General features: G+C 47.7%; 1 protein-coding gene across 3 annotated transcripts in view; it reads right to left on the reverse strand.

Annotated features, from left to right (window-relative positions):
• The window catches only part of GPC3 (glypican 3), a 293,898-nt gene extending 268,821 nt beyond the window's left edge, over positions 1 to 25,077 (reverse strand). Inside the window, exons 1-2 of one of the 3 annotated variants that reach the window (XM_080990367.1) lie at positions 24,703 to 25,077; positions 5,648 to 5,809 (exon numbers count right to left, since the gene is read on the reverse strand). In XM_080990367.1, the coding sequence (XP_080846493.1) occupies positions 5,648 to 5,809; positions 24,703 to 24,883 (343 nt within the window). In that variant the 5' untranslated portion in view covers positions 24,884 to 25,077. Of the gene's footprint in view, positions 1 to 5,614; positions 5,810 to 24,702 lie in introns of all 3 variants that reach the window. The other 2 variants (XM_080990366.1, XM_080990368.1) reach the window with 2 other exon arrangements.
• Positions 25,078 to 26,449: the final 1,372 nt, after the last annotated feature.

Here is a 26,449-nt window from a genome sequence, read left to right on the forward strand (position 1 = left end):
AGGTAAGAACAGATCCTTGGTGGTGCTGTTAAGATCACTGTTCTTGAGTACAGAGTCCACAGCAGGGGTCAGCAACCTTTTTCAGCTGTGGGCGGGTCCACCATTCCTCAGACCTTGTGGGGGGCCGGACTATATTTTAAAAAAAAATAACGAACGAATTCCTATGCCCCACAAATAACCCAGAGATGCATTTTAAATAAAAGGACACATTCTACTCATTGATTCCTGGACCATCCATGGGCTGGATTGAGAAGGCGATTGAACCAGATCCAGCCCACGGACCTTAGGTTGCCTACCCCTGGTCCACAGGGCTGATGATCATTAACTATCCAGACTCCTCCGAGCTGGAAAGCCCACCACCTGTCCTCTCGACCCGTGCCCGTCTTGGCTGATTAGACCGTGTCCAGATGAGGTGCGGGCCCTCCTGGGGGATATCATCAATTTGTCTCTTGGCACCGGGACATTCCCAGGTGAACTGAAGGAGGCAGTGGTGCGCCCGCTCTTAAAGAAAACATCATTAGATCCTTTAGATCTATCCAATTACCGCCCGGTTTCGAATCTTCCATTCCTGGGTAAGGTGATTGAGAGAGCGGTTGCTGAACAGCTTGGTGGGTTTCTGGATGAAACATCGGCCCTGGACTTCCGGGGTGGCGCCATCGGCAATGGCAGACTCCCTCTGAACTGGAGGGACTAGCTCCACGCGAAACGGGTCTTTTCCGCTACGGCGAAGCGGGGACCCTTTTAAAAATCACAGGCGGATGAAGCCTGTGACCATGGGACTCGGCGGGCACCCTTAGCACCCCCCCAACCCGCAAAGGAACCCACTAACGGGCTCCGAAGCGAAGAGGGGGAAGCGGCGCGGTGCTGTGAGTCAACTGCTATTTCCGTGGAGCGAAGCCGCACAGCCGTTGCCGGAGAGCGCTGCCTTTTTCCTGGGACAATTTGGCTTCTAAAATAAGCACCTGTGAGTACTTAAACTTTGAACAATTGGACTTTAAATAAGGACTTGCGAGCAGAAAGGAATTGGGCTTAAAAATTTTACTTCAATTTGGTACTGAAACGGAAAGGTCTAAACAAGAAGTCAGCCTTCCGTTTCTTTGTAGACAGAATAAAGCAAAGACAACGTAAACTAGAGCTCAGAAAATCGCCTCTAAAGGATTGGCTTTCATCATTTAAAATTGTTGAACCCCCCTTCGGCAGCAGGAGAAGAAGGGGGATCTTTTTTTGGACTGTTTAAACCTGCAGAAGTGAGTTTAAAGTAAAGTAACTTTTCACCGTCCTGATCCTGGAGCGGGGTGTCAGGACTGACGTTTGAAGCTCATTGACCAGAGACAAACGCTTTTGACAGATAGCTAAAAGAAGAGGAACATAGTGATTCCATTGTTTCCTTTCGCACCTTAAAGGAACAAATATTGACAAAATATCTGAAAAAAGGAAACTCTGTTGCTAGACTTGTCTTTAAAAGAAAGATCAAATAGAAGTTTTCCCCCTAGAGGGAGACTGTGAAACTGTAACCAACTCCTGGGAGCTGGCAGCTGTTACAGATTACAATCGTGGGAATAGACATCTGACCTTGCAGGACAATGTATTCAGAAGCTCTGTTGTGTGCTTTCTATAAAACAAATGCCCTACTGGAACAGCTACATGAGAAGACGAATTTGATGGCTGATTCGATTAGAAATTTTGAACAGGCAGTGGGAAATTTTGAACAGGCAGTGGGAAAATATGTGGAGCCCACCCAGGAATTAAATCAGAAGTGTGCCCTGACAGAACAGGCCCAACAGGAATATGAGCTTTCGGATTTGACAAATGAACTTGGAAAAAGCCATATTTGGAAAGAAAAAGTTTGGTTTGGTTTGGAAATGGGGGGTTGGATAGACCCTCCTATGCAGGGATTTTTGGACTTTTCAAGTCTGGCAATGGGCCGTGAGATGTTTGGGATTGTGGGGGTTCTCAATTTTGGAGGGTTTTTGAAACAGGTTTTTAAATACCACATGGAATTTAGTGTCGATTATGGAAAATGGGCTGATCTGTCGAGAAGGGTCAGAAATATTGCTAAGCTGGAGTTCCCACGAGTGAAACGAGCAGGAGACAAGGGAAAATACAGTTACAAATATGAAGAAGAGCTGCGGAAGGGACATGGAAGAGACTTAAGGGCCTCGGATATAAGGTCACCAGGTTAATGCGCCAGATCGATGGGATAATAAGGACTGACAAACCCGGGACCAGGAGGAAGGGATGCTGGATGAAGATTGGATTTGTTTTTTATTTCTTTTTTTCATCACTATGACTGTTTTATAAAATTGATGAATGTTAGAAAAATGTTGGAATGAAATTATTTGGCTTTAGTAAAAATGTTTAAAGAATTATGTAAGAATATTATGGTTATGAGAAGTTGGTAAAAATAAGATTTAAGTTTTAAGTTCCAAGGTTTTTTATAGTAAGATAAGATTAAAATAGTTTAAGGTAATGTAATGACAGAATATTATGAAATATGGAAAGGATTTGCTGTGACAATTAACAACCAGGACACAAGGAAGGGGAGGAGGAGGAGGTCAAGGAAAGAGGGTAATGACACAGTTGAGGAGTTGAAAATAATGGATTTGTTTTTAATTGTTTTTAATTTTTTGTGGTGTATTTTTTTTTTTTCTCTCTTATTTTGTGTATTTGTATGGTTGGAAGTGGCTTGTTTTTCTCTTTTTCTACTTTGTTTTGTTTTGTAACTTAAAAAAAAAAATTCCTTCAATAAATATCATTTTTTTTAAAAAAGAAACATCGGCCTTGGATCCATTCCAGTCCGGCTTCTGGGCTGGTCATGTGACCGAGATGGCTCTGGTCGCCCTAACAGATGATCTCCGCAGGCAGCTGGATCGAGGCGGGTCGGGGCTGCTGATTCTTCTAGAGCTGTCAGCAGCCTTCGACATGGTCGATCACGAACTCCTGGACCACCGCCTTGCCGACGTGGGGATCCAGGGCACAGTCCTTCAATGGCTGCGCTCGTTTCTCTCTGGTCGGGGACAGAGGGTGGCGCTTGGGGGGGGGGAACTGTCATCGCGCCACTCCTTGGTGTGTGGAGTGCCTCAGGGTGCAATCCTCTCCCCGATGCTTTTCAACATCTTTATACGCCCCCTCGCCCAGCTTGTCCGGAGTTTTGGGCTGGGCTGCCATCAGTATGCCGATGACACCTAACTCTATCTGTTGATGGATGGCCATCCTGACTCGGCCCCAGACACACTGATCAGATGTTTGGAAGCTGTGGCTGGATGGTTATGTGGGAGCCGGTTGAAGTTAAATCCTTCAAAGACAGAGGTCCTTTGGCTGGGAAGGGAGGATATGGGATTGAGGGGGGCAACTCCCATCTCTTGCGGGGGGTGCAATTAGTGCCAGCACCGTCCTTTAAGAGTTTGGGTGTAATCCTCAACACCTCCCTTTCCATGGAGGTGCAGATTGCAGCTACAACTAAGGCGGCATTTTTTCATCTCCGCCAAGCTAAGCAGTTGACTCCTTATCTCTCTCGTCCTGACCTAGCCACTGTGATCCACGCGACGGTCACCTCCAGACTGGATTATTGTAACTCGCTCTACGTGGGGCTGCCCTTGAGACTGACCCAGAAACTCCAGTGGGTGCAGAATGCCGCAGCAAGACTCCTAACGGGGTCCTCGCCGTGGGATCACATTCACCCGGTGCTATACCAGCTGCACTGGCTCCCGGTGGGATACAGGATCAGGTTTAAGGTGCTGGTTTTAACCTTTAAAGCCCTATACAGCCTAGGACCCTCGTACCTATGGGACCGCCTCTCCTGGTATGTCCCACAGAGAAACTTCAAATAAAAACATCCTGAAGGTCCCAGGCCACAGAGAGGTTAGGCTGGCCTCAACTAGAGCCAGGGCTTTTTCGGCTGTTGCTCCAATCTGGTGGAACGCTCTGTCACAAGAGACCAGGGCCCTGCGGGACTTGACATCTTTCCGCAGGGCCTGCAAGACGGAGCTGTTCTGCCAGGCCTTTGGTCGGGGTTCAGTCTAACTCCCTTTCCCCTTTCATAAGAATTTGCATGAAAGTGGCCTCCCAATTTTTCTCACAGGCCCATGTAAGTTCAGCACAAACAGTTGGGCCTGGTGAGCATTTAAGGTTCCCAACCCTAATCTGCGGGTTGCCATCTGATTGGATTTTATTCTGATCCTGATCTGATTTGAGGATGTATTTTAATTGATTGTCTGATTTTATGTTAATGTTTTATACATTTGATGTCAGCCACTCTGAGCCCGGCTTCAGCTGAGGCGGGCGGGATACAAATAAATTTATTATTATTATTATTATTATTATTATTATCATCATCATCATCATCATCATCCATCCAGTGCAGTAGCCCAAACAGCCACACGTGCTGATTTTGATAAAATATTATTGATGTAAATCTCTCTCTCTTTCTCTCTCTCTCTCTATATATACTGGGTTTTTTTGCTCTATAAGACTCACTTTTTCCCTCTTAAAAAGTAAGGGGAAGTGTGTGCGTCTTATGGAGTGAATGCAGGCTGCACAGCTATCCCAGAAGCTTTCGCTGCGCAGCGACACCTCTTGCTGTTCTGGCTTCTGAGATTCAGAATACAGTGGTGCCTCGCAAGACGAAATTAATCCGTTCCGCGAGTATCTTCGTCTAGCGGTTTTTTCGTCTTGCGAAGCAACCCTATTAGCGGCTTAGCGGATTAGCGCTATTAGCGGTTTAGCGGCTATTAAAGGCTTAGCGGCTTAGCTGCTAAAAGGCTATTAAAGGCTTAGCGGCTTAGAAAAAAGGGGGGGAAAGCGGAAAAAAAATCTCAAGACTCGCAAGACATTTTCGTCTTGCAAAGCAAGCCCATAGGGAAATTCGTCCTGCGAAGCGCATTGAAAATGGAAAACCCTTTCGTCTAGCGGGTTTTCCGTCTTGCGAGGCATTCGTCTTGCGGGGCACCACTGTATTTTTATTCTTGCTTTCCTCCTCCAAAAACTAGGTGCGTCTTGTGGTCTGGTGCGTCTTATAGAGCGAAAAATACGGTGTGTGTGTGTGTGTGTGTGTGTGTGTGTATAAAAACATTTTTTGGAAACAAAATAAAAACCCCACATCCCACCTACTCTAAAAGGCCATAGATAGTTAAGATCAAGCCAAAGGCCAGGCTGAAAAGGAATTATTCATTTTACTAAGTTCTAAACATACTTTTTAAAAAAGTGATTGTTCGCTGCTTAGTAGTGTTTTCTCAACGTGTTGCCTAAGAAATTCTTACTGCAGTGAGATGATCTATTAATGGACTATGAATACTGTACGGACCAGCAGACCGCTGATTGCAACATGAGTATTATGTAAGGCAGGGGAAGTGCTGGTTTTTTGTACTACAGCAACAGATTGGATCTCCACCGGGAGATCCCAGAATGAACTGTGCCAACCTGAAGCTCAACTTCTGAGCAACTCACTGGGCACCTGCAGCAATCAGAGTTGCAGCTTAGCCATGTTTCATAAACTCAGGAAGAAAGATGGGGGACTTACTCCCTGACCCTCTGAAGATTCCCAGCCTGGCATGCCTGGCTAACCCCAGCCAGTGGCCTTCCCACCTCAGGACTTCCCAGCAGAAGCTCCACTTACCTGGAAGACCCACCACGCAACGCTGGCACCTACCTTGGAATGTCGCCGCGTTCTGGGTGATGAGGAACTTCAGCTCCATGCTGGCCGACTGCAGGAGCTGCTCCATGTTGGAACGAGCCATGGCTTGGTATTTCTCCTCCATTTTCCGGGAGCAGCATGTCAGGCCTCTAGGGATGCATACCTGCAAATCTGATCCTGCAGGCAGAACATCAGGGAGCATCCCATTAGCACACAGCAGGTCCTCAAACAGAGAGGCAGGAACCGGGATGTTCAGAGACTCTGGGTGCTTTGGTAAAGGAATACTGGAGAGCTCTGGTCTGTGATTGGAATATTTGTGCTGTTTCCTCTCTTTCCACCAATCAAGCTGCACATTGCATCTGGACCCCAGAGAGGAAGGGGGTAGAACAGGAACCCCTTCATAGCAGCCCTACTGTGAGGTTTTCTTTTTTCTAAAAACTCACAGATATAATTTTGATGCATTTGCATCAACCTGGAGCCCCTCCCCCTCAATCTATTTTGGACCACATCTGCATGGGTTGTGCTGGTTGGGGCTGGCAGGAGTTGTCGTCCAAAAGAGCTAGAGGGCACCATGTTGGCAAAGGCAAGGTCAAGTGTGATTTATTTATATCCCACCTTTCTCCCAATATGGGACTCCCGTCTGCCTACAAAGTGTCTTCCCCAGTGATGATCTGAGAAAATCTGGGTCAGATTGAGACCTGCTTAGCTTTGGAAAGGGAATGACCTCATGTACCCACAAAACCAGGCCCTGGAACCATCCATTTTAGCAAAGAAAGGGAAGGATTATATTTGGATCAAGCTGATGGCCATGCTCTGCCTCCATGGTTGGTGGCAGTAGTGCTTACTGAGCAGCAGTCGCCAGAAGCTGCAAGAGGGGAGAGTCCTGCTCTTGCTCTCAGGTCCTGCTTGTGGGCCTTTGTGGCCACTGTGAGAACAGGAGGCTGGGCTGGACAGAGCCCCTTTGGCGCTCTTGACCTGCCTTGAACAAACGGTGCCCTGAACAAGGAGCACAAGACCCTTGCCACTTGCCCTCCAGTAAGTCATCTCTAGAGCACAAATTAAATCTTCCTCTCTTGTTTTATCCATTTTTATAAGGGCATTAGACTCCTTGGCTAACTGCAAAGGAATGCCAGACAAGCACCGCCTGTTCTTCTGCTCAATAAAAAGCACATTAAAAACAAAAACACAAAGGGAAATATTAAACACCCCGGGTGGGAGGGGATGCTCCAGTTGCACAGGGCACCGTTGGCTGGCAAGCCCACTTTCTCTGCTACAGAAGGCAATCAGACACCGTTCTATCACCACAGGAAGCCTCAGTGAGGGCAGGAAGTCTTTCTGACAGCATGGTCCCTGTGCATCATGCTAAAAGATAGTAACACAGGAGGATGGAAGACATGCCCTCAAAGCATAGCAAGAAAGAGGCAAACTTATGGGCTTTGACGGCAAGTGATATTGAGGTACACTATGCCTGGTCATGGGGGCTCCATTTAGTCAAGGGAATTGGGAGGTGTGTGTCCGACTGTCCGCAGCCCCTCAGGCTTCATATATTTGGCTGGCCCCTGTCAGCAGCCAGGTGCTGGCCCTGCCGGAACCATCCATATGACTCTTCTAGCATGATTCCCCATTGCACTGAAAAAGCCAGATTGTTTTAAGGAACTTAAATGCAGGGGAAGCAGACCAGAACAGCTGCAAAGCCAGGAAATTAGGTTTCAGAGCTAGAGGGAGGGAGGTGAAGAAGTACGGGAGTGAGCTGGACTGTGCCGTTACAGGGAAACAGAACGTGAAAATGACATTGTTCCTTCCTGAGCCAGGACTGTGGGAATCAGTGACTATTTATGTTATTGATTGATTGATTGATTGATTGATTGATTGATTGCCTTGGTATCCCACCTTTTCCTCCAAGGAGCTCAAGGTGGCATGCATGTGTCTCTCTCCCTCCTCATTTAACCCTCCCACAACAACCCTGTGGGGTAGGCTAAGCTGAGACAGGCAGAGACTTGCCCCCAAGGTCACCCAAGCAGCTTCTGGGTTGAGTGGGAATTGAACCCTGAAGAAAGAAGAAAGGCCTGCTGGGCTGGATCCAGGGACATTTGGCTAAACCGAAACGGCTGCATCTCAATGCAAAGTGTGGCATCTCCCTCACTCTTTCTGCCCTGTTCTTTTGTGCTGGGCTTCTCAATGTCTACAGAGTTGGAAAGGATTCTCTGAATCCCCTTGTCCAGCACCCTCCACAATGCAGGCTTTCGGAAGCTGCAGCATCCCCTCCAAGATACCTGGTGTGCTGTTGAGGGATGCAGGATTTGGTGGGACTTGGGGCTGGCCTAGCAGGACTCCTCTTCCAGCTACCCAGATAGAGGGAAACTGACATATCCCGTCTTCTAAACAGCTTCTTGCCTGATGCAAGTAAAAATTGCCTCCCAAATGAAGAGTTTGCAAAACTGGTAGATTCTCTCACTCGCCCATCTCTGTTTTCCAGACCACTTGATGTGCTGCAAATGGCAAACGGCCACCCACGAGGGCAAGCCAACCAGTAAACACATTTGGGAGCCAAACGTTTGTGCTAAATCACACTAAGCTCACTTCCATGCAAGGCTGCTGCAGAAATCTGCTCACCAACAAAGAGGGCAGTTAGGCATATATGTTCAGGTGCAACTCTTGTTCTGCTGCATAGCTGCCAAGCACTAGCCTCAGGTGTAGAGATGAATAAGCCCCGCAGAGCATCAAGTCTGTCGGAGCATGCAGCACTCTCCTCCCAATCATTTTAATTCAAGTCTGAGAGCTCTCTGGAGAAAAAAATCTCTCTCTCTCTGGCAGCTAAGATAATTTATTTGCTTAATGGTCCTTAGCCTAAAGATTGCTTTATCTTCCGATCTGTTTTCAGGTGGTTGGTGGGGAGGGGAAGATGAAGGCATCTCAAAGCCACTGTATCTCACAATTGCTCTTCTCAGTCTCCCAAAACACCCCTTATTTGCAACTATGCCATTGGCAACCCCCTCTGAGAAGGAAACCCACCCTCGGTTCTAGTAATACAACACTTGGGGGAAAGTGTGCCCATTTTGATCTCTTTCTGCTGCTCAGTTTTCACAACTGCAGCCCACAGACCAAACACCAACCAGCCTGCCCTTATTAATTGTTATGGAAATTACAGGGGGGGGGGTCACATCTTTAAAGTTGTTAAATGTTACAAATATTATGCATAAATGTCTCCTTTCGACTTGACAGCTCAGGGAAGTTACCTAGCTTTAACAATCATATAAAATCAACTCCTTTGCCAGTTTCCTCTATTTCAACACTATTTTGCCCTTGGGAAAATGACTCTTTTCCCTGCCACCTCCCCAAGCCTGGGGACATGTATACACACCTCCTACCCCAGGAGGTTCCCAGAGGTGACAATTGCTGAGCTGATTGTTGGCCAAGGAAAGCCTAACTCCATCACTGGACTTGCCAAGGGGTCCGGACATGCAAAGGAAGTTCTATTGTCCTTTGGGTGGTGGGACTTCAGAGGTGTTTCCCTATGCTAATCTTATACCTGGGTCTTGCCCTGACATGTCTGCTTATGCTAATCTTGTACCAAGGACTTGTCTGGACATGTTTGCCAAGGTTGTTGTTGTTGTTGTTGTTGTTGTTTAGTCGTGTCCGACTCTTCATGACCCCCTGGACCAGAGCACGCCAGGCACTCCTGTCTTCCACTGCCTCCCGCGGTTTGGTCAGACTCATGTTTGTAGCTTCGAGAACACTGTCCCACCATCTCGTCCTCCGTCGTCCCCTTCTCCTTGTGCCTTCCATCTTTCCCAACATCAGGGTCTTTTCCAGGGAGTCTTCTCTTCTCATGAGGTGGCCAAAGTATGGGAGACTCAGCTTCAGGATCTGTCCTTCCAGTGAGCACTCAGGACTGATTTCCTTCAGAATGGAGAGGTTTGATCTTCTTGCAGTCCATGGGACTCTCAAGAGTTTCCTCCAGCACCAGAATTCAAAAGCATCAATTCTTCGGCGATCAGCCTTCTTTATGGTCCAACTCTCACTTCCATACATCACTACTGGGAAGACCATGGCTTTAACTATACGGACCTTTGTTGGCAAGGTGATGTCTCTGCTTTTTAAGACACTGTCCAGGTTTGCCATCGCCTTTCTCCCAAGGAGCAGGCGTCTTTTAATTTCGTGACTGCTGTCACCATCTGCAGTGATCATGGAGCCCAACAAAGTAAAATCTCTCACTGCCTCCATTTCTTCCCCTTCTATTTGCCAGGAGGTGATGGGCCCAGTGGCCATGATCTTCGTTTTTTTGATGTTGAGCATCAGACCATATTTTGCGCTCTTCTCTTTCACCCTCATTAAAAGGTTCTTTAATTCCTGCTCACTTTCTGCCATCAAGGGTGTGTCATCTGCATATCTGAGGTTATTGATATTTCTTCCAGCGATCTTAATTCCAGCTTGGGATTCATCCAGCCCAGCCTTTCGCATGATGAATTCTGCATATAAGTTAAATAAGCAGGGAGACAATATACAGCCTTGTCGTACTCCTTTCCCAATTTTGAACCAATCAATTGTTCCATATCCAGTTCTGACTGTAGCTTCTTGTCCCACATAGAGATTTCTCAGGAGACAGATGTGGTGATCAGGATCCCATTTCTTTAAGAACTTGCCATAGTTTGCTGTGGTTGACACAGTCAAAGGCTTTTGCATAGTCAATGAAACAGAAGTAGACGTCTTTCTGGAACTCTCTAGCTTTCTCCATAATCCAGCGCATGTTTGCAATTTGGTCTCTGGCTCCTCTGCCCCTTCGAAATCCAGCTTGCACTTCTGGGAGTTCTCAGTCCACATACTGCTTAAGCCTGCCTTGTAGAATTTTAAGCATAACCTTGCTAGCTTGTGAAATGAGTGCAATTGTGCGGTAGTTGGAGCATTCTTTGGCACTGCCCTTCTTTGGGATTGGGATGTAGACTGATCTTCTCCAATCCTCTGGCCACTGCTGAGTTTTCCAAATTTGCTGGCATATTGAGTGTAGCACCTTAACAGCATCATCTTTTAAAATTTTAAATAGTTCAGCTGGAATATCATCACTTCCACTGGCCTTGTTATTAGCAGTGCTTTCTAAGGCCCATTTGACTTCACTCTCCAGGATGTCTGGCTCAGGGTCAGCAACCACACTACCTGGGGTATACAAGACATCCATTTCTTTCTGATATAGTTCCTCTGTGTATTCTTGCCACCTCTTCTTGATGTCTTCTGCTTCTGTTGGGTCCTTTCCACTTTTGTCTTTTATTATGGTAATCTTTGTACAAAAAGTTCCTTTCATATCTCCAGTTTTCTTGAACAGATCTCTGGTTTTTCCCATTCTATTGTTTTCCTCTATTTCTTTGCATTGCTCGTTTAAGAAGGCCTTCTTGTGTCTCCTCGCTATTTTTTGGAAATCTCCATTCAATTTCCTGTATCTTTCACTATCTCCCTCGCATTTTGCTTGCCTTCTCTCCCCTGCTATTTGTAAGGCCTCGTTGGACAGCCACTTTGCTTTCTTGCATTTCCTTTTCATTGGGATGGTTTTTGTTTCTGCCTCCTGTATAATGTTACAGTGGTGCCTTCGCAAGACGAAATTAATTCGTTCCGCGAGTTTTGTCGTCTTGCGATTTTTTTCGACTTGCGAAGCACGGTGTCGGGAAAGTTTTGGAAAAGCTTCAAAAACCACCAAAGTCTTTAAAAACCTCAAAAAAGGCTACCACACCGCGTTCTATGAGTTGCTCCTCGAAGTCAAGTCGCAACTGTATTAACGGTGTTAAGAAAAAGGAAACAAACTTGCAAGACGTTTCCGTCTTGCGAAGCAAGCCCACAGCGAAAATCGCCTTGTGAAGCAGCTCAAAAAACAAAAAACCCTTTCGTCTAGCGAGTTTTTTGTCTTGCGAGGCATTCGTCTTGTGAGGTACCACTGTACGTGCCTCCATCCATAGTTCTTCAGGCACTCTGTCCACCAAATCTAAATCCTTAAACCTGTTCCTCACTTCCACTGTGTATTCATAAGGGATTTGACTTAGATTGTATCTTACCGGCCCAGTGGTTTTTCCTACTTTCTTCAGTTTAAGCTTGAATTTTGCTATAAGAAGCTGATGAGGTTGCCAAGATTAACCCTTCCCCTTTTGTGACATGTCAGTGATGTAAGCAATGATGCTGTACAAACTGTATTCTGGTTGGAACAAGAGGGAGACAGATTGAAACTGCAGAGTTTTGAAATACTAAAAAATAAAGTGCGAGATTGGCTTCATTATTATCAGATAATGGAGGCATATAATTTGGACAAGAAAATTGGCTTCCAGGTGGAAAAATCAAAATTAGAAACAGAACTGTTAGAACCCAAAACGAAGATTTTGTCAAAGATGTATAACTTGCTGTTGAAATGGAATACTCAGGATGAAACGGTTAAATCTGCTATGATTAAGTGGGCACAAGATGTTGGACATAACATAATGATGGCTGACTGGGAACAGTTATGGACTACTGGTATGAAGTTTACGGCATGCAATGCCTTAAGAGAGAATATTATGAAAATGATATACAGGTGGTACATGACACCAGTCGAGCTTGCAAAAATCTATCATTTGCCCGATAATAAATGTTGGAAATGTAAAGAAACTGAAGGTACATTCTTTCACCTTTGGTGGACGTGCCCAAGGATTAAGGCTTTCTGGGAGATGATTTATAATGAAATGAAAAGGGTATTTAAATATACCTTCTTGAAGAAACCAGAGGCCTTTCTCCTGGGCATGGTCGGCCAAACGGTGCCAAAGAAGGACAGAATTTTCTTTATGTATGCCACAACAGCAGCAAGAACACTTATTGCAAAGTACTGGAAGACACAAGATTTACCCACTCTGGAAGAATGGCAGATGAAGGTGATGGACTATATGGAACTGGCGGAAATGACTGGCAGAATCCGAGACCAGGGAGAAGAGTCGGTGGAAGAAGATTGGAAGAAATTTAAAGACTATTTACAGAAATACTGCAAAATCAATGAATGTTAGAATGATGTCAGAATGAAATTAAGTGGTCTTAGCAACAATGTTATAAAGGTGTATGTACAAATGGATTGTTAACAGATGAGAATCTAAAGTTATAATATGTTAAGTTAAAGGATTAAGATAAAAACAAAGAGGGAAAGGAATTGCTGAATTAACTAATAGAACTGGAATACAAAAAAGGGAGGTGTGAGGAAGTCAGGGAAGTAAGGAAATGAAATGTAAGTTATGGAAAGATCGATGTGTTTTTCTTTTAAGTGTTTTTTATCTTTTTCTGTATTTTGTATTTTTTTCTTTTTTCTTTTTTTTTTCTTTTCTTTTTTACCTATGTAATTTTTTCTTTGAAACTTTAATAAATATCATTTTTAAAAAAAGGGGGGGGGGGAAGTTGACAGCTATGAACTCATGCTAAATCAAGCAAGATGTTGTTGTTATTGCTTTGGCTTGTTGTGGGGTATTTGTAAAATAAAAATAAAACAAAAAATACAAACTGTATTCTGGGATATGGTGGGAAAGTCCTTGATCCCTCTTTGAACCTGTTGCGCAATAAACTTTGGTCTACAGCTATTTGCTCCAGTTGGTGGCTGGACTCCTTCCTTTATTCTGCAGGGACCCACAGACTCTGCCCAACGAGCTGGTGACTGAGCAGCCTCGCACCTAGATTTTTCCGTAACATTAATAAAGGCATAACACAGATGAGCGAAGCTGGACAGAGCAGAAGCACCACTGAGCACAACCTCTTGCCCCAAGGCAACATCCCAATGGCTTGTGACTGCCTGCCACAGCTCAAGAGATGCAACCACAACTCACGAGCCAAGCAGCTGCCTAGAGCAAATGTCCTGTTAAAAGGTGCTCATCCTGGCTAGCTACCTGACACCATACCCAGACTGGAATTCCTCCACAGAAAGGAGCAGGCCCTGTGACAGACAAAACAGCATTAAGACAACCCTTTTGTCTGTTAAGACAGACAAAACAGCATTAAGACAACCCTTCTGTCTGTTAAGACAGACAAAACAGCATTAAGACAACCCTTCTGTCTGGTCAATGGAGCAGCACTTCCTGCCTGTTGGGCTCTTGATTCACATTTGCCCAGAATTTCTGGCTCCCATCTCCAGCAAGGGACCTTCAAAAGTCTAGATTCAGCCACTGCATAGCCCAACCTGTTCCAGAAAAGTGTGGTACAAAGTTGAACTTTGCATCTCAGCGAGAGTTCAAAAAAGCATCCAAGAAGAGTCTGTGGCAAGAGCACCCCCAGAAAATTGGAGTGAGAGAGAAAGGCAAAGGGGGGGAAGCATTGCATTTGTGGAATTTGGCAGCTTCAAACCATTTCTTTACAAATCTCAAACAAGAACAGTTTCCCCCAAAAAGACCAGATGGAGCAGCAGCCTAGCAGGGATGTGTTTGGTGGCAGGCAGAGGTGTACCATGGGGATCACACTTTATATATATATATATATATATATATATATATATATATATATATATATAAAAGCACAAGAGAATTATTAGGCAATTAGATTTTCCTGTGCCATATTTTATTTTACTGGAAAGCTCATATATCCGCAATGCAATAAATACATCGGGCGTCTGTTGCAGAAAGTTTTTCCATGCCCACAGTGGTGCAGAACAAGAAGGAGGTAATGGCTGGCGGGGAATGACAAGACGCAGGTCAAGCTCTGGGCTATCTGTTTTTAAGAACCTAATTAAAAAGAGATAAATTGTATACCAACGAGGCTCAATAGGTTATAAAAACCAGAACACAAGGAGGATCTGGCTTAGGGCATCTGTTATGCCTTATCCTGTGTGACACCCTCCCGCCTCCAGGCCCAAATGTAGTGTGTCTTAGTCAAGCTGTGCCGGGTTGAGGTTGCAATGGCCAGGAAAAGTATGATGCCACGGGTACCCCAGCACAAGCAAAGGAAGTCTCTTGATCTTAAGCAAATCCACCATAGCACGAGGCAGGGCCCCTGTGTGGTTGAGAGGAGAGAGTGATAGGGCTGTGACTCAACAGGCAGAGCACCTCTTTCACAGGCAGGTAGTCTCAGGATCACCACACACACACACACACACACACACGCCCATAACTTCTAGCCAAAACTAAAGATGGAATAATTTAGAACAGGGCAATCCAACACAGCCAAGGGCAGTCCAACTGCAGCCCTCAAGGCCTTTTTCTTTTCTATTTTGAGGCCCGTGACAACATTTGACACCCTCCCCCCCCCCAGCAGTCCTCATGCTGCCTTGCCAGGCCAGTGAGGCCTGGTGGATCACTCTGTACGTCACCTGCCTGCAGCTTTCCTCCAGGTGGCGAGGAACCCACTCTCCCCAGATATCCCTCTGGTCACTAGTTTGGAACCTGCAGTGGGCTTCAGTCCCAACACATGTGGAAAAACAAATGGGGTAGGTGCCGCATCCAACAGGGACTGGCTCAATGTTCACCCATATGACCCAGTGTGGTATAATGTTTAGAGCATCAGACTAGGGACCCAGGAGATCAGGTTCAAATCCCCACTCAGCCATGAAACTCCCTGGGTGGCCTTGGGCCAGTCCATGCCTCTTCGGTCTAACCTACCTCACAAGGTTGTTGTGGGGATTAATGAGGAAGTGGGGAACTGTGCACTCTACCTTAAGCTCCTCGGAGAAAAAGACAGGATATAAATGCAACAAAACCAATAAATATGGAAGCACCACATGTACCCGGCACGTGGTTCTGCCACGTGGAGTTTTGGGGACTTGACACATGCCACAGCTGAGCTAGTGTGGCACAAGAGTCATGATCTGGGAAGCCCTGCGCCCAGATGCTGCTTCTCCTAGAAACCTGCCAGATGACCTTCTGCAGGAACACCTCCTCTTAGCTTAGAACCTAAAAACACATGAAGCACTTTGCCCTGAAGATACAAGCCTTTGTTATCCAAGTGAATAAAAACATGGAGCAGGAAACAACTGGGGGCCTCTTACAGCACTGTCATAACGGTTTCTGAGACAATGTGTGTGGAGTACTTTGAACACTCAAGAACATCCCTGGCCAACCTGATGTTTTGGATTACCATTACCATCACAGCCAGCCAGCACAAGTCATCGGTCCATCTACCTCAGTTTTAACTGCACTGACTGACAGCAGCAAACCAGGGGTTCAGAGAGCAGCTCTTCCAGAGACTGAACCTGGGAGCTTCTACATGCAGGGCAGATGTTCTATCCCTGAACAAAACAGTGAAAGATATTAATTTCTACAGTTCTCTGCCTCATGGGGAGGGGGTGGGATTAAGTTAACATTTGCTGATAAAATCGTAAGATTCTCAAATAACACAAAGAGGGCCATGTAAACATCCAAGACAGATTCTGAACATTTCCAACCATAAAAAGAGCGCATTTCCAATCTGTAGGGGTCTATAGCTCCCATATATTTTAATTATGCACATAAATAAATAACACAGTTCCTAAAGCCATCAAGGGAAGAGGAACACAAGGGAAGAGAGCACTTCAGGAAGTTGTTAAAATTAATCCCTTAGCAGAGGAGGAACAAGCCCTAAATGGCCACAGTGTACAGCAATTGCTGCAAGCAGGTTGAGGCAGTTTGGAAGGAGGGGGGGAGCCTGCTCCTTGCTTCTCTGCTATCAAGAGAATAACTTACGGGCCTGAAATAATTAAGAGTGGAAAACTCAATTACGTGGCAAACTAAAAGACCTGAAAACTGCCGCACACTACTAAATGGGGAAGGAGGAAAGCAACCAAAAGCATCATTAGCACCCACTTTGAATCACATATATATCTATAATGCATCCATGCCCAGGAGAAGCCAATCACCACGACAACTCCAGGTTCTGCAGATGCTTTTCACTTAACCCCCTCTCCAAAAGTCTCATTTCTCTGTACCGAAATGTTACAGGTTAATCCTTCCTATTTTTCCAGGAGGGCATCCATATCTGCCACTTTTGCAGAAATGTGCTGGGGAAACAGCAAGCAGACACAAATGCTGTGAGCCAGGGGAAAAGTCCAAGCAGCCAACATCATCTGCTAGGAGCAAGCTATGAACTGCAATTCTCCTCCCCTTCAGTTCAATTCAGCCTCCAAGGTCTCAGGGAACAACTGAGCACCTTCAATTTGTTTTCTCCTGCTCTGGAAGGCAGAACTCGAACCCATGGCTTCCAGCTACAAGAAAGGAGATTCCAACTATGCATTCAGAAATATTTTCTGACAGTAAGGGCTGTTTGGCAGTGGGACAGTCTCCCACGAGAGGTGGTGGGCTCTCCTTCCTTGGAGGTTTTTAAGCAGAGGTTGACTGGTCTTCTGTCAGGGATGTCCTGCCTTGCAGGGGGTTGGACTAGATTACTCTCAAGTGTACCTTCCAACTCTACAATTCTTTGATTCTATTATTCTAGTTTGGTGCCTCTAGAGACTTAAACGAGAATAATCAACTCAAATAGAGGGAAGGGAGAGGGAGGGAGGGGGAGAGAGAATTTTTGCCCAAAACTTTCCCTGCAAAAACCTGCTCTCTAAAGCTGAATTGGAGCAAACATCAACTGAGATTTTCTAGGATTGCAATTTGCTCCTATTGAGCTTTAAAGCTCTGGAACAACAACAACAGAACACTTTAAATTGTGCACGATGCCTGGAAAGTGCAGAGGAAAGGGAAGTGAGGATAAGTCCTTAGTTTGTTATGCAGCTTTACTGACCTTGTTCAATTTCAGGTTTCTGTAGAGAAGCAGGAGATGCCTCTCTTAAACACAGAGGGGCCCCAGTGCTCCCCCAAATGTGTAAGTGTAACACAGTATGCATAAAGCAATAGTAGACAAAGCCCAACACAGGTGTACAATCGAAGGCGTATCTATCTACAACTAGACAATGCAATGCAGTTATCGCTTGCTTGTACCAAAGGTGGGGCAAACGCTTGAGTAGGTTAATCCCCTGCAGACTGACACCTGAAGCAGGGCTAAAGCAGCTCCTGCCCTGGGGAAAGCATTGCACCTTGATTTTGGGCTCCATAGCTACACCCTGGAGGGCAGCAGGGAGCAAAGAGAATGAACAGGCCCCCATTTCAACATCATGAACAGGAAGACTAGACTCAAGGCATGTTTAATCTTTCTGGTACTTATTGAATGTCCAAGAGAGAATTCTATATTACTAACAAAATCCTGACAATGTTCTTCTCCACATAATGATAGAATCATAGAGCTGGAAGGGACCCCAAGGGCCATCTAGTCCAACCCCCTGCAATGCAACCAAAAGCACACATTTTTTGTGCAAGACCTTTAGCGGTCACTAGCAGTTGAATGAAACAACCCCAGGTTGGGTGGCCAAATGGCCTGACCTGATTTAAAGCAATTTCCTCTGTTCCACTCCTGGCTTTTCTCAGTCTGCATGAGCGTCACTTGTTTACTTGCTGTCCATGTTGCATTAAATGATGGGGCTTTGCATGCCCCTTCTCCAAAAGCAGTTATTTCAGTATGCACATTTGTGGAAACTCCTCCCCTGTTGGAGTCTCCCTCTCTCTCGCTCTCGCTCTCATTCTCTCTCTCTGCATGTTTGTGTGTGTGTGTGTGTGTGTGTGTGATGAAGCTGATCTATCTATATACACTAGCCATTATCTAGTTGGCATATGAGGATGGGTTTGCAAATCCAGGAACTCTTTTGAAGTGGGCTCCTTTTGGAGCAATAAGTTGGTGGTAATACCAAGATACAGTGGGCATGCTGTGCAGAAGGCATGGTGCGCTCTCTCTTATGCTCTCTGCAAATGTGAATGTAAGCATGTTACACCTGAACACATAAACTGTTGCTTCCTGTGAACTAGGAAGTGACACTGTGCGCTGAAGTGGGCTTGCAAACCATGGCTTTTGTGTGTCATTGTTAGGGTTGTTTCCCTGCCTCTATGCTTGCCAAACGGCAGCAAGCCAGGCTAGCTGGCACTTCCCTCTATGTGCCTTTGGGGCTTAACTGGGCAAGCTGAACTTTGGCTTCACTGTATGTCTGGTGATTCTAACCAGGGCTAAGGCCACTGTGGAGAAATTGGGACCCAGCTGTTGAGCTACATACATACATACATACATACATACATAGATGCTTACCTCCCCCTCCTCTGTGGAGATGTTCTTGCTTCCACAAATTCACCCATCTCTAGTCACAAATGTACCCTCAAACACTTCTCAGATGAAAATAGGGAGGTTTCTCACACACACACACACCAACTGACCCTCCTTTACTCCCCCACTCCACCCCCATTTTTGTTACCAGCACCCCAGCAGAGCATAGACCAAGGGAACAGAGCACCCGTACCCTCCTCCACCGTCCTGAGAAAACCCCTTAATCCCAATTTAATTTTATGTTATTCTTTGTAGATTTACAAGAGGAAAAACACAAACAAATAAATTTTTAGAAAGGGGCAAGAATAGGTGCGGATGCACAAAGACATTTTTTATTTTTAAAAAAAATCAGACTCCTTGCACCCCTTTCTTCCCAGCCAGGGTGGCCCTGCCCTCTGCCTGCACCTCAGAGCCAGGACATCATACGAGGCTTTGCAGCAGCAGCCTCTCCTCCTCCCCACCCACTCTGCAGGAGCCACCCCAAGCTGCCCAAGGGAGGAGACTGGTAGCAGCAGCCATGCAGAGGCCATAGAGGGGCAATGGGATGTTGCTGTGCAGCCACCACTGCTGCTGCCATGGCCGCCACTCAGGGCAAGCACCAGCTCATCCTCCTCCCCAAGTTCAGGGGCGGTGGCCAGGGGGGTGCGCATGGGCATAGCCAGGATTTTTGTTACGAGCGGCAGGCCTTTTGTGGTGGGGGGAGAACCTCAGTTTGCTATGTATTTTTATTGATTTGAGGGGGGAGCAGCTGCCCCCCCCCCGGCTACACCCATGTACATCCCAGTATTGAATCAGAAGCCCGAATGGCTTTTGTAATTCCAGGACCGTCCCTGGAAAATAGATGCACAGATTCGGTGATCACAGAACTGCCACAGGTTGAGAAATCCCATGGTCACTCTGAGCCTGGCTGCTGTGTGAATAAGGTCCAGACTGGCCCAGAGACAGGAGTGTTCTGCATTTCATTCTTGCTGTGGGGATGCTGGTGGGACCTCCGTTTGCTGAAGACCATAATAACATGTTGCCATAATGAACACAATGGCTGCCTCTTATCTGTCTCAGAATAGGCCCATTCTAGAAGATCTCTGCAGAGTAATTACACTTAGGTGATCGTTTACTTTCCAGAACTGACTACATAAATCTCAGGAATCAGGGAAGAGTCATTCTGGAATGGTCGTTGAGCTCTGGCTCCCAGTTTATTGCTCCCTCTCTTTCTCTCCCAGTCTTCTTTCATTTCTCATTTGAGAAAAATACGGTACTGTAGTCTGATCCAAGCCCCTCTTCGCCTCCTTCCTCCAGTTGTATGTACATACGTCTGCTATGAACTTCAAACAAGTTTGCTTGCAAGGCTTGGCAGAAAATGAGCATTTCTAATTGAAATAACCTGGTGCAGATACAAAGCAGTGCTAAGGAAAAGGGGGCGAGTGGGTGGCTTGTGAACTGAGAGCCAGTGCAGTGTCAAATGGTTGCAAGAGTGTTGGACTGTGACCTGGGACACCAGGGTTCAAATCCCCACTCAGCCATGAAGCTCCCTGGGTGACCTTGGAGTCAGTCACGATCTCTTAGACTAACCTACCTCACAAGGTTGTTGTGAGGATGGAATGGGGAAGAGGAGAACCATTTATGCCACCTTAAGAGGGGAGTTCCTGCCAACCTAGCAGTTCGAAAGCCCATCAAAGTGCAAGTAGATAAACAGGTACCGCTCCGGCGGGAAGGTAAACGGCGTTTCCATGTGCTACTCTGGTTTGCCAAAAGCGGCTTAGTCCTGCTGGCCACATGACCCGGAAGCTGTACGCCGGCTCCCTCGGCCAATAAAGCGAGATGAGCGCCACAACCCCAGAGTCGGCCACGACTGGACCTAACGGTCAGGGGTCCCTTTACCTTTAAGAGGGGAGTAATCCACACAGATACTGGCCACACAGATTACAGGAGTGTCACAAGGAGTAGAGTTTGTGCACAACAGACTTTGTGTAACAAAGCGTATCGTTAACCTGCGGCACTCCCTCCCACAAGCAGCAGTGGTGATCATCAACCTAGACTAGGTGGGCCTTTGGCCTGATGCAGCAGACTGTTCTTAGGTTCTTAAAAAGGAAAGCGTGGGTAGATGTGGGGCCTGAAGGAGGAATGGCAGCATTAACCTCCCCAGGTGAGCGCTGGGGAAGTGACAGAGAGGAAACCCAGGTGAAAGCTGAGATGCCACAAATGCCAAGTGTAGCCACCATCCGGCTCATGGAAGTCAACTGAGGATTGCCTTTTGGAACCCTGACTCGCCATCCCCACCTCCAGTTCTGCACATCACCATTTTATTCCTGGGTTCGGCATGGTTCTCTCTCCTGTTTTCTTGTAAGCCATTAAAATTAGGTTAGCTTATTTGCATTCTTTCCTGAAATGTTGTACAGACTGATTTTTGAACTGTTATTGTTATTCCCTTGATAAGCTGTGATCACAATTTTGTGGGAAAGTGGCATTCAAATAAATGGAAGATATTAATGCTGAGCTCCACATGATCAAGGGCATATTCATTTTGAGCTTCTGACTCCTTGAGCCCCTATTCTTACGGGTGCTGAACTGGAGTTCTGGGTGATGTGAAGAGCTGGCCTCGGCTCCCCCTGGGGAAGGTAGTCCTTCCTGGACATTCTGCCCTCTAGGTCACCTAGAATCCCATTCTGCAATCCTTAACAAAACACCTTTTCTTTTTTAAGGCTCTTTTTAGAACTAATTACAGATCCGTTTTTAAGCCAGAATTTGAAATGTAAAAATGTTATGGAGTCAAAGGCAATCGTGTGGTTTTCAGCTCTTTGTGATGCATCTAAGGATATTCAAATTGAACAAATGCTTGTTCCATTTCAAGTGACAGAAAAAGAGAATCTGGTCCCATCCTCACTGCAAACTTAAAGCACATGGCTCCCCGCAAAAATCCTGGGAACTCTAGGTTACCCACACGGAGCTACAGTTCCTGGCACCATTCACAAACTACAGTTCCCAGTATTCTTTGAGGAAAGCGAAGACACTTTGAATGTGTGGAGGGGGCATGAGCTCATTTCTGGTGTCCTTTTTTTCCTCCAGCATCTGCCCAAGCTAGTATTGAACTGATTGCACTGCTGCTCATCACCCAAATCTCTGTGTGGTGCAAGATGCCAGTAGTTCCAGGCAATCAACCAGAGATCGTGTTTCCTTCAGACTGAAGTGCAGGAGTGACTGTGGTGTCTTTATGATACATAGCTTGTTCCCTTCTCTTTCAGAGCTAAGGTGCATCACGTCCAGCATCCTGCTTGCATCAAAGACCAACCAGATTCCCACAGGATGTCCTCAAATGACCCTGAGGGGGTCAGTGCTTCAGCATATCCCTATCCTGCGTGCTTCACTCCTCCGCTGACCAAGAATAGCAAGTTGGGCTTCCCATGAAGTGTTCTTTGGCTAGCACAGAGTGCAGCCTGGAGCCCCGCTTGGTGCAGACATCAGGCTCCCCAGGGTCTCCCCTCCAGGCTAGTACAGGGCTTGCCCAGAAGCCTCCCAACAGTTGGGTTTCTTCCAGAGCTCTCTGTTCCGGGGCAAGTTCCAGGCCCAATGTGGTGAAGTTTCTAGTGTGCTTTATTATCTGGGGAATGGCTGATAACAGTGCACTCTTATGTATACTATTTGAAGGTTGATGAAGACAAGCACACATGGTTTCTCCAGACATTTTCACAACAACCCTGCAAGGTAGGCAGAAGTATAACCCCAGAGGGAAACTCAGAGCATATAAGTCAGCTCTGCAGAGAGATTCCAGCTGGGGGTCCCCCATCCACACTTCAGAGCCCCCCTGGAGCCAGATATTGGGAGCTGCCCCACTCTGCCCCAGGAGCACATGCCAGCTGCCATTCTGGGCACCTTTGACATGGCAGAACATCCCCCTGAGCTCTGAGGACATGCTCCCAAGTAAACACACACAGGACATGTGTAGCAGCTGCTCTACGGAAAGTCCCTGCAGGATCAGGCCCTGTGTAGAACGAGGCTGCAGGCCAAGCAAGGCAAGGCAGGTGGAGAGGGAGAAGGAGACTCTTGAGCACCCCCTAGTGACATGAGCGGGCAGTTCACACCTGAAGTGACCTAGAAGCCTTTCAGCCAAAGCACAGCCTCCGAGGAGGGAGGGGGGAGGACCATCACGGCCGGCATCCTGTTCTCAAAGCCAGATGCCCTGAGTGAAATAGCCCCCTCCCTGCTACCAATCCCCAGCCACTGACATGCAGAAACAACACTGACTCCAACAGTGGAAGGGAACACTGACAATGCAGCTAGTAGCCATGGCTAGCTGAAGTTTACCCTGGAGCATCTCAACACACCTGCCCCTTCCCTGTTGAGGAAAAAATACTTCAGAAACTGCAATCTTGCCAGAAAGGAAAGGGTGGACACACACACACACACACAATGGGTATAGCCAGAGGGCAGGTAGGGCACCTGCTGCTCCCAAAATGAAGTAAATAAATAAAAACACTTAACTAAAAGTAGAAATTGTAGAAATATTTTGACAGCTTTTTCTGAGTACCTGTGGTCAAAATTAAGTATTTAAAACAACTGTTGAGACATTTCATCCTGAATCTGCCAGACAGAGGCAGACAGAGGACAATGACAGGTGGGAGTCCCCCCAACCCCAACATAAATCCTGGCTACGCCCATGACACCCCCCCCATCTCAGTCCCATAGTCACAAAAAGCCGTCTTCAGGTTTCATTTATACGACCATTTTTAAGGTTACCCAACCATTAACAGCAACTCAAAAGGGACAGGCTGGCTCCCATTTTCAAGCAGCCAAGCTAATGCGTTGCTCCTGCCTTGCTTATTCGCACAAAGAGCCAAGGAAGGGACAATGAGCAAGAACCCCCACCCCCCACCCAAAAAAAAGAGAGAGAGAAGGCGGGCGGGCACCCAGGAGACAAGTCTGGCAGCCAGGCCCTCGGGGATTCAAAGAGACTCTTCCTCCTCACCGTTGCTAAATGAACACATTCCACGCACATTTTCCAATGGAAGTATAACGCTCCAGAGAATCTCCCCGATCATGTTGCGCTTTGGAAAACTTTCTGCTGCGCATTCAGGCGCCGCTGTGCGCAGCCACCACACCAACTGGGCTCCCCAGATAAAGCTGTCTGGTCCTAAACCTGACCTCGGCGTCCTCTCGGGCAGCCCTGCTATCCCGACGGCGAGGACCAGACGAGAGGCACCCCCACTTCCCCGCCCGGAGACGCCCGCGATTGAACTGGAGCCTCTGCATGCAAAACGGGGTCTCCACGCCCGTACAGCACAGCATTTCTTCCCCTCTCGGCATCAAAGCATCCAGGGCTCCCCCTGCTCCATGTACAAGTTCCCCCCTCGGAGTGCGCAGAAATGCGTTTGAAAAGGGCAAGAGCCAAACTGCAGACGGCAGTAGTAGACCGCTCTGCTTTCTTACCTGGGAGTAAACCCAGCCAGGAGAGCGGACATAATTCCGAATCCCAAATAAGAAAAAGCGCAAGATTCCCTAAAACTCCCCCCCCCCGCGCCCCCGCAACTCCAGCGAAATCTGCCCGGGAACGGGACGCTGGGAGCAGGACCGGCACCCGCTGGACACGACGAGCAGCGGTGGAACGTGGGGTGCCCTGGCCGGGCCAAGGAAAGGCAGCTTTGGGGGGGCCGGGGGAGGGGCACCCAGGTGCCTTCCTCGAGGCTATGCCCGGGCTCAGCCCCAGCACCTACTGGCCAGAAAAGTCGCCTTTCCCACCCAGGCAGACCCCGGGTCCGTCCCCACAGACGGGCACTTCAGTTCAACCTTCCTTGAGGACTTCCGATGCCCAGAGCCGACCAGACGTCCCCAGAAGCCCCCACCACCTGGGGCCGAGAGCCAGAAGCCAACTGGGAGGCTCTGAAGTTGCGCAAGCTTCCGGAGCTGCTCAACGCTGCACAGTTGCCATCCCACCCCACCGGACCCGCCGCCTGCGCCGCGTACACCCGCACGCACGCCCCCCGCCAGCAGGAACTCACCTGCCCCGGAACTCTCCGGAAGCCACTTGGCGCCGGGCTGGAGCGCCTGGAAAGCGGCGCGGACGCGCTGGCAGGTGGGCTCCGCCCTGACGCTGAGCAGAGCGGCGGCTAGGATCGCGCAGAGGCGCAGTGGACAAGGAGGGGGCGCCGCGACTGGCGGAGCTGCCCCGCCGCCCTTCATCTTAGCCTCCGGGCGGCTGCCGCGCTCTACCGCTGCCCTCGGTCGTGCATTCCAGGCCCGGAGGAAGAGGAGGAAAGGAGACGACAGCCAGTCGGCCAGTCAGTCAGCGGGCGATCGAGCTAGAAGCGCCACAACGGCTCTCTGGACCGCAGCGCCAGGGAGACTGAAGCAGCCAAGCCGACCCCGACGCTCCGGCACGAGAAGCCGAGGTCAACGCTGATTGGTCCCAGCGGCACGCCGCCCCCTCCTCACTGGCTCCGCGCAAACTTTCCCCGTCTCTTATTGGTGCGCCCGGGCGTGGAGGGCGCGGAAAGCAGGTAGGCGGGACTAATACTTGGAACAGCTGGAGCTCTGATGGGCTGGAGCAGCCCCTCCCGCTGGTCTGGTACACTGCTTCTGACCAAGGACGCTACACCTAGCCATCCTCAGTAACACCGGAATCTTCCAAGTCTACAGCGCGAAAGAAAATCCAGCGAGTTCAAGGGGACTCTACTTCCTATGCTCGAGAAACTAGCTTGGCGGTATTCATGTATATCTCGTTGTCACTAGAGGTCCAAGTGCCGTTGTGGCTAGGAGTGCCTGGCTCTTCAACTACAGTCATTCCTGGACAGGGATAGCCATACCCAGGTCCTTCAACCATTCCTCATAAGGCTTTGCTTCCAAAACCTTGATCATGTTCCAGCCTGTCAACCCCCTTCTTAAATTGTGGTGCCCAGAATTGGACGCAGTAGTCTAGAACAAAGGGGACTGCCATTACTACAACAACTACTGTGGGTCTCCCTGCTGAGCACTGTGGGGAAACCCTTTGTCCATGTAGTTCTCTACATATTACAATCATTTGCTGACAGGGTCTACCCTGAGTCACAATGCAGCTTTAGAGCTCAAAGGTCAGGAGTGGAGGTGATTTTCTCACTGCACCAGCTGCATGAGAAATGGCAAGATCAGAGGAGCCCCTTGTACGTTGTCTTTATAGACCTGACATAGGCCTTTGACTTTGTTAGCAGAAAAGGACTCTTCACACTGCTCAACAAGATGAAATGCTCCACACTATGATTGTGTTCTTCCATGAGAACATATGTGGCAGTGTCCAATATGAGGCTCATCCTCAGATGTCTTCCCTATAAAGAGTGGTGTGAAACAGGGTACTTACCCCAATTCTCTTTTGCATATTCCTCCTCCTGTTACTCCCCTATGCCTTCAGCTCAACTCAAGATAATGTACCGTATATTCAAGGAGCAACGGGCATCTGTTCAATCTGGCATATCTCACAAAAGTGTGACGGGTCCTTATGCAAGATATGTGTTTGTGCAGATGACACAGCCTTGACAGCACACTCAGAAACTCATCAGAAAGCTCATTAGCTGTTTTGTCCAAGCCTGCACTGAGTTTGGCCTTGCTATCAGCCTGATGAAGACCAACATCCTGGGCCAGATCTTCGCCAGCACTCCATGTATCAGCATTGGTGACCACATGCTTGGTTTTTTCTGCATGGCTCCACCATAACAAGCAGCCTCTCCACGGATGCTGAGCTGGACAAACCTATTGGCAAGGCTGCTACAGAAATGG

Source organism: Podarcis pityusensis (genome assembly GCF_964106645.2).
Source record: "Podarcis pityusensis genome assembly, chromosome: Z".
Classification (NCBI taxonomy): Eukaryota; Metazoa; Chordata; class Lepidosauria; order Squamata; family Lacertidae; genus Podarcis; species Podarcis pityusensis.